Source organism: Nematostella vectensis, chromosome 14 (assembly GCF_932526225.1).
Source record: "Nematostella vectensis chromosome 14, jaNemVect1.1, whole genome shotgun sequence".
Classification (NCBI taxonomy): domain Eukaryota; kingdom Metazoa; phylum Cnidaria; class Anthozoa; order Actiniaria; family Edwardsiidae; genus Nematostella; species Nematostella vectensis.
The window spans coordinates 683,326-692,194 of NC_064047.1; the positions used below are offsets into that span (position 1 = coordinate 683,326).

The 8,869-nt window shown below is 39.5% G+C and overlaps 1 protein-coding gene across 2 annotated transcripts; it reads right to left on the reverse strand.

Annotated features, from left to right (window-relative positions):
- Positions 1–536: 536 nt before the first annotated feature.
- LOC5512838 lies at positions 537–8,400 on the reverse strand. Of its 2 annotated transcripts, XM_048721916.1 has the most exons (8): positions 8,367–8,400; positions 4,530–4,865; positions 3,398–3,449; positions 3,145–3,321; positions 3,000–3,072; positions 1,940–2,212; positions 1,385–1,638; positions 537–1,165 (listed from the first exon to the last, which is right to left on the reverse strand). In XM_048721916.1, exons 2-8 carry the CDS (start codon positions 4,596–4,598, stop codon positions 966–968), a joined length of 1,098 nt encoding a protein of 365 aa, XP_048577873.1. In that variant the 5' UTR covers positions 4,599–4,865; positions 8,367–8,400; the 3' UTR covers positions 537–965. The 2 variants fall into 2 exon arrangements, with proteins under 2 accessions (XP_048577873.1, XP_048577871.1); XM_048721914.1 differs by lacking the exon at positions 8,367–8,400 and having other exon boundaries at positions 4,530–5,632.
- Positions 8,401–8,869: the final 469 nt, after the last annotated feature.

Below are 8,869 nucleotides of genomic sequence, written 5' to 3' on the forward strand. Positions count from 1 at the left end.
TGAGCTAGAGTAGGATGGGCTAGAGTAGGGTGGGCTAGAGTAGGGTGAGCTAGAGTAGGGTGAGCTAGAGTAGGGTGAGCTAGAGTAGGATGGGCTAGAGTAGGGTGAGATAGAGTAGGGTGAGCTAGTGTAGGGTGAGCTAGAGTAGGGTGAGCTAGTGTAGGGTGAGCTAGAGTAGGGTGGGCTAGAGTAGGGTGAGCTAGAGTAGGGTGAGCTAGAGTAGGATGGGCTAGAGTAGGGTGGGCTAGAGTAGGATGGGCTAGAGTAGGGTGGGCTAGAGTAGGGTGAGCTAGAGTAGGGTGGGCTAGAGTAGAGCAGGGTGAGCTAGAGTAGGGTGAGCTAGAGTACAGTAGGGTGAGCTATAGTAGGGTGAGCTAGAGTACAGTTGGGTGAGCTAGAGTAGGAGATTATATAAGGTGTCATAATGTCTCTTTATTCCCTTTCCCACCCCACCCCCTCCCCGCCCCTCTATTCGCTATATATTTTCATATATACATAAGAGCCAGTCCCGTCAAAAAAAATCAAATCCAGAGATGTTGTCTCCTGATCCAAATTTTGTGACGCATGACTACCAGGAAATTAGATTTCAATTCGGGCAGCACAAACTCCGGTAGTTTCACTAAAATATAACGGATACTAGTATAAAAACAGCTCCATTAAATTGCTACAGCCTGAAATAAAATAGGGAGAAAACCTACAATGATATAAGGATAAAGTCTACAATAATAAAAGGATAAAGCCTACAATAATATAAGGGTAAAGCCTAAAATAATATAAAGATATTCCAATATTCAGAATAAACCTAAACAGCTGTGAAAAGGTTGGACTGTAGAGTCTTGAAAACAAAATAAGCCTCATAATTTGGCAATGTTGCCATAATATCACAACGTTTTTAATCCTGCTGTACAATTCCCCAAATTATTTTTTAGGTTCATGTTGAAATTCGCTGGTTTTTGCTTGCAATCTCACGCTGGTTTCATGCAGATGTATGGACGCTTGACGTCACACAAGGTGTCTGCCCACTTTCCCTCGTCCGAGTCCCTCGCAACTACACAGCCTGGGGCGAAGTTTTGGTAGCTTGCAGGCTCAGAATCTTGCCAGAAGAAGTTTCCTTCGGTTGTCTTGTCATTAAGACCAAGCCAAACTTCTTTGCCGTCAGTAGCTTCTATTAGGAACGAGAATAAGATCATGTTATGATAATTTTACACACATACAACCTAAAATAAGGTTGCAGTTTTACCATCCTATAATTTTCCCAATATCTGAAACCAAGGCGAACGCAAACCTTCTATTTACCCCTTTAGGAGAGGTGGATCCTCTCCCCCTATCGGCCGACAATGCAGAAATGTATTAAATAGAAGTGGTGTTATGATTTTTATCGTACCTTGAACCAGATTCAATCTCTCTGTTGAAATCGCTTTGTCGAACAGCATCAAATGGGCTATGCGTGCATGTATTGGGTACCCAGCGTCTTTTCTCCATCCGATGAAGTATTCCGTAACACCAGCACTGGATTGCACGCTTTCACCCGCCATGTTCTGCTGCTTGACTGTGACGCCATCTATGAAAATACTGGCGTCTAACGTATCCTTGTTCCAGACTCCGGCTATGAAGTGCCACTTGTTTAGAATAAGGGATCTGGTGATGATGATGATGGTGATTAGTATGATAATGATGATGATGAATATGATGATGATGATGATGGTGATGATGATGACGACGATGATGATGATGACAGTAATAATGATATTGATAAAGGCATATAAAGACTATGCTAAAGTGTGATGTTGATAATGATGATTGCGCATTATATCAATGCACCCATCCCACAACCCACCACGATATCAATACACCTATTCCACTACCCACCACGATATCAATACACCTATTCCACTACCCACCACGATATCAATACATCTATTCCACTGTCTCGACATACCCTCCGCTGATAGAAGTAGCGCTTCCGAACAAAGTGAATACCAAGTTTTTATGTCTTGACATTTCGAGGCGGAAAACGTATTTTCCCCTGTCCCAGTACGAGTAGAGGTACGTGTTGTTCATCTCGAACGCTTTGACCCACATGGCGATGGTCACGCTGATGGAGCTGAAGTCGTAGCGAGGTGTGGTGGCGTAGTCGCCTGGAGTGCCGGGGAAGTAAAGAACGGTGGTTTTGATGTCCTCGTCTTGGACGTACTCCACATTGCCAGCAAGTCTACGAAAATACAACACCTTTATCAACACGTTTAACCTTTTATAACCTTTAAACCATTTCCTCCACATTGCCAACAAGACTACGAAAAAATAACACTTCAAACATTTTTTTTTCTGCAATTCAGTGTCACACTCTGCTCTCAATCAAATGTGTTGGCATCACTTTTAAGTAAAATTGCGCTAAATAACATCGCGTATCTTTAACAGTAGCCATACCTAAAAAATTTTTTGTCAAGTCGTACAAAATATATTGAGACATATTTAGTGGAAAGCGCTTTTACTGCGGTTTTTATTATTCTGCGAATTCTTGCCTACCATTTCCACCACATTTTAATTGATTAATTGATTAATTCAAAATTGTCTTCTGGATTCTGTCATTCCAAATCTTTGAAGCCTTTTCATTGGCAAGCAATGAAATGGCTTAAAACACGCCATGCTTTTGCAAAGTGCTAAGCAATCAAAAAGCAACAAATGTGATTACGTTAGTTTGAATGACGTTAGCTAGAAAGCGGTTTAGCAGTTGGACATTATTGACGAGAGTTCGTAGAATATTTGCGCAAGAAGCGCAAAAAAAAAAAACATGTTGTCACATGTTTTGCTATAAAATTTTTATTAAATTTTTAATAATGTCTAAAAGTTGGGAATTTATTTAAGTATAGCCTCTGTACATCCTCCAGGGTCCAGCACTTTTCGGGCCGCAAAGGATCTTGGTAGCGCTACCAAGAAGCCCAACCCTAGACATGTTGTGCCTATGCCCCTACCCCCCCCTTCCTACCCACGCCTCTTACCTCAAGCCAGACGATGGGGGGTCTGTTCCATCTAGCTTCCAGTAAGCCATTGGGGAAAACGTCTCCTTCACATCTTTGGAAGATCAATAAACTGTGAGTGACATAGTTCTTGAAGACAATGAGATGTATTATTGTCATCACTTACCAATTTTGATAAGAGACAACATCACTTGACCAATCAGCTGACTTTCAATCTCATTAGTCACCGAAGCGAGGCTGGCGCCTATACCGCCACAGGCTGCCCGAGCTTTCTCCCAGGTCTTTTGCTTGGAAAATGCCTTGAACTTCTTGGACCCGAGCTGGTACCAATTATCGTCGAGAGCTGTCAGGATGAATGACAAAAATGGGTATATGTTAACAGCCTACCAGTCCATCCGCCTGCCTGTGAACCAACTGACCTTTGCGTGTAAACAACTTGCACTTTTTTAGTGGGTGACACGGCTTGTAATCCTGAATACAAATTGCGGATTAATATTAACCACCAAATGTGAGAAGCAATTATCCGTCAAAGGCAACGTGGAGAGTGTTGGAAAAATGTGAAATAACCGTTTCCGGCGAGATTTGTACTCCCATGTAATCCCCTAGTGTGAGGTTTACCTTCTCTGCCCTAGAAAGAATACATATTAAACGGGGTATATATCTCAAGTACCTTTGTCTTGAACAGGTTCCGATTTTTATAATTTTTCACATACATAAATTGTCACAAGTAGTAGAATGTCGTGAAGCCCGGAGCGTAGGACACGGTCGTGGCTGGTGACCTCGGGTACTTGAAGACCCCCCCCCCCCCCCCCTCCAAGAGTGAGCCGTCTTCCCTACATGATTTAACGACGACTTCTAAGGTTCGGAGGTATGCGTTTTGTTTTATTTTTAAAACACTTTTTATGTTAATTGCCGTAAACAGGGAAAAAAAATTTTAAGATTTTTTTACATGAGGCATTGATCGACGACGACTTCTAAAAATAGCTATTTAAAAATGCAAATGCATTACAAAAATGGCCCCCGTGGTACTGTTTAAATGTGAAAACGGGGCATTACATCCATTTCCGTGTTGTCTCCGTGGCACTGTTTAATTATGAAAACGGGGCATTACGTCCATTTCCGTGTGGTCTCCGTGGCACTGTTTAAATATGAAAACGGGGCATTGCCTCGATTTCCTTGTGATCTCCGTGGCACTGTTTAAATATGAAAACGGGGCATTACCTCGATTTCCGTGTGGTCCCCGTGGCACTGTTTAAATATGAAAACGGAGCATTACGTCGATCTCCGTGTGGTCTCCGTGGCACTGTTAAAATATGAAAACGGGGCATTGCCTCGATTTCCGTGTGGTCTCCGTGGCACTGTTTAAATATGAAAACGGGGCATTGCCTCGATCTCCGTGTGGTCTCCGTGGCACTGTTTAAATATGAAAACGGGGCATTACCTCGATTTCCGTGTGGTCTCCGTGGCACTGTTTAAATATGAAAACGGGACATTACCTCGATTTCCGTGTGGTCTCCGTGGCGCTGTTTAAATATGAAAACGGGGCATTACCTCGATTTCCGTGTGGTCTCCGTGGTGCTTTTTCATACATCCATGTATTTTATTTTTTCTGCACATCATCCACTAGTTAGCAGATCTCTGAGCCGTTTGTCAAACTTCGGTAGAAATTCAACGAAAAACATTTCAGGGTTGTCAGACATGTCCGTATGCATCCGGTTCGGTTGGTCAGCACTGTCTGGAATATCCCGCACTCCAGCCGGCTTTTCATGGAGAGGCTTAGATTGTTTCCAGTGCACTGATCGGATTGAGCATGGCTGAGTAGGAGAATGCCGCAAGCCAAGAACACTGCAGACGCACTTCCAAATGAAAGATTTCTCATCTTAACGTCTGAGGAGAAAAGGGGAGAGTGTCAAATAACATTTCTATGTTAAGGCCAAGTAAAAAAAGATATGTTTATCGTCCCCGCCCGCATCCTTTTTCAAGGCCGCATCAACTTTATTTGTATTTTTTATTTAGTTATTTCTGCTGCTTTTTTGATTGTTTGTTCCTCAGAAGCTCAAATTTCGTGCGTTAGCGGTGCCCGGGCACTGAAATACAGGCAGACGTTCCCGTTTCAAGGCTTTTCTGACGATTTTTTTTCACCCGTTCGCAACATCGCGAAAATTTCCTTGGTAAATCGTACAAATCTTTGATAAACCAGGGAGAAAAAATTAATAAAAAATAATAACTAAAAGGGCCGCATGCTCCCTAGGACGATAAACTTGTTTTTATTCTTACTTGGCCTAATGTTTACGAGATAGTTGACCATCTTTGTAATGATATTAGCCTATTGTATTATTTGATTGACATTGTAATCAATACTAGAAAACCGCACCCATTTGTAATCACGTATAAGCCTTAGCTCGACTATCAATAAACAGTATTCAATCACTACGCTTGGAGTACACTATTCCGCTATCCAACCTACACTATCCTTCATCTTCTATAAAGCTCGGATCATTACAATCTTGACATTGCTCCAAATGATAGATTTGTTTATGCTTAAAATAAAATATATAGATTTAGGCACTGCCTAAAAGCGGAGCCAGCATAAACACCTTTTGTGTTGACTGATCAAAGGTATTATTGGGGGATCTAGGATCCTGCTCTCTACTGAGATTTATTTATTGCACCAAACAAATTGATCCAGGCCTTATTCAATAATTTAAATTATGCAGTACATCAAAGTTAACAAACACAATTCCTGGTGTGGATATGGCTGTCAAAGTTGTCAAGAGTCTAATGGTAAATTCTTATGTCCCATCATAGAAGTCCCATTATGAATATCTTTTTTTTTAATCAAAACAATACTCCCACAAGCTTTGCCCTTGTGCAGAAAATGTCATGGATGTAACAGCATTCCAAAGATTCGAAATAATATATTTAGACTGTTTAGATGCCATACTGTGATTTTTATGTATTGATTTAGTGGCAATTCTCTCCTTCATTGGACCGAATATTCAGAAAAATGTCTGGAAATTAAAATCCAAAAATATATCTCCTTTCATGCATTACATATTGGTGCACCCCACTTTACCATATAGTGGCCTTGTTGTTGGTGGCCTACTCCCAAATGAATGCAATGAAGAAAAAACAGATTGAAAATGCTAACTTCTAATTTCAAACCAAACCCTTATTGATCTATGTTTGGGGTAGAGAGGAATCAAAAAATATCAATTGACTAAAAAATAATCGACGGGAGAGGAGATAAAAAGTGAATTGACTCAACTTGAAAGGTTTGGTGAAAAAAATATAACAGTAATGAAAATAATTTGATTGAGCATTTCTTGACATTTCCCCTTTCCCATTATCTTAACCCTTTCACCACCACAGGCCTCTGAAGAGGCCATGTCTTTGCTATCCAAGCTATGTGAACAGAATTATATTATTGAAAAAGAACAAGGTTGTTGCTAGTGTTATAAATTTAAAGTATCTTGCCCTAAAAACCCTTCCCCTTAACACATTGACCCCTCAACCGGCCTGTACCGGCTTTGAGAAGTACCCAGACCCCCAAAAATTCATAAATGCAAAATAAACACAACAAGATGAAGATACTCAGGCATCAGTCTAAGGGATAAATGGTCTTGCATATATGCATCCAATCAAGGTGTTGGCATCTACTCTTAAGCCAAATAATAGCACAGGTTCTTTGACAAATCTCAATTTGAACAAGCAGAGAAAAGCAGAATCACCCCTCTCAATAAAACGCTCAAAATACCACACAAGGGAGAGAGATCAGCAAACACAGCTCAAGACACAAATAGATACCTTTATTCTGATCCTCCAGGTACATTTCCATGGCCTCAAAACACAATGTCCACTCCTTGAAGGATTGTACAACCACGAAGATGTCTTTACGTATTGCAAAGCATTCTGGGAGATCCAGGGGAAAATTCACGAGGGGAGGGGCAGTCAACACCCTTCTCCAAAGTCAGATGGTTTTTTATAAGTCTTTTCACCCCGAAACCAAAGAAATCAATTCCAGGTCATACAGACCCAGAATAGCAGTGTAACAAATTTTGGAATCAATTTGGTTTCAGAAAAGACAGCATTTAGGAGAGCTGTGGTGATTCATTAGAAAATTATTTTCTCATCCAGGCAAAGCCAAACAAGAAAAAATCATCATGAATCCACCTTTTGCTTGCAAATATCCATAAGCAAAGCACTCAATTATGCCCCAAAAGACTTCATTATGTCCTGAGACACTCTCCTAATATGCTCATAGCTGTATTTTTGATGAAAATAAGCAACCATCAACTTGTGCTGGCTTCAGCACAACGACGAGGGATTAAAAGTGGGGACTGCAAAGCACTGTTGGAAAGCTTGGATACCGCTGACTAGGTGCAGCTGTGTTTGACTTTTACGGGCTGTATAAAGCTCAGAATAGGAGGGGAGGTATCTGTTTTCAGTCCGTAAATTTTGTAAATTAAGCTAAAAAAAAGCCAGGAGTCAATGGGTTAATAAAAGTTCCATTAATGTACATTTGTAAAGCTACATTCTGACAAGCTTTGTTCTTGCGAAGAACAATGGATGAAACAGGATTTCAAAGATGGAATATAGTGTCAGACACAATTTTAGATAAGATGCAATGCTGAAGATTTAATGTACCATTTTAAGTGGTGATTTTCCATCCCCATGGGAACTAATATCTACAAATATACATCCAGTAATGCATTATATTTTGGTGTTTTGAGAAACCCTGGATCTAACTATTCCAATGAAATAAATCTAAACATCTAAAATAAACGTAATGGGCAAGAGACTTGAAAAGAAAATCCTAAAAAGAAAATATAAGTGAAAGTTATAAATGAAATTAAATGAAAAATCAAATCTGTTCATTAATTTATTTTTGGTGTAGAGGGGAAATAGTAAAGAGCATCAATTGCATAAAAATAGTCAACAGGGAGAAGAAAAAGGAAGAAAATATAATAACAATAATGTGATAATTATATTCAGTACTTTTTTTCTAAAATTTCCCCTTTCCCATTATCTTTAGGTTGTTAGAAAACTATTTTCTTTACAGATTTATTATTTAAAAAGCAAAAGTTTGTTTTTAGTTTTATATTATATAAGTATCTTGTTCTAAAAAAAACCTATGAGTGTGTACTGCTGAATCACATAGTAATGAACTAGTCATTTGCACCCCCTCCCTTATGGTCCTGCAGAAGTCAGGGGTTAATGTGGGGTTTTAGACCACTTTTTAACCAGAATATTTCAAGAGGGGTGGTGGTATTGACTGTTTTTGACTCTTAACTTGGAAACAGGCTTTTATTAAAGTTTAATCCCCCACCCTTCCCTGGGACCATGGGTGTGGGGGTATCAAATGACTAGTGAAGAAGAACATCCTACTGTTCTCTTCAAGACATGATTTTCAATTCTCATGTCTTCCAGTCTTTAGCATTCATCTTGGCCCTCAGGTAGTTCCTGGTTCATAAAAGAGTGAAAACGATTATTTATTATTTCTTTCAAAACAATCTTTTTATCAAGCCATTTATAATCTAACTAATTTTCCACAACTATTTGAAAAAAAAAATAAACACATGAGATGCAAGATGCAGACAATAACAACAATACATATCGAAAATTGTTTTTTTTTTATCCTCGGTAAGGAAAATTTCTCTTGTAAGTTGAAAAAGCTGCTGTATCTTCTAAGGATATGTATCTTCTTAGGACTAAGAGCACAGGATATAAAGACAAGAACGGTCTTCTTTAGCAGTATTTGACAAATGCAACACGATATTGGTTAGCCTTAATGAAATATTTCAACACAATCAATCTGCCCTGAAGAAGTCTTATTAAAGACGAATTCCAGTTTTTGTTGTATCGTATTTTATTCAACAAAATCAAGAATA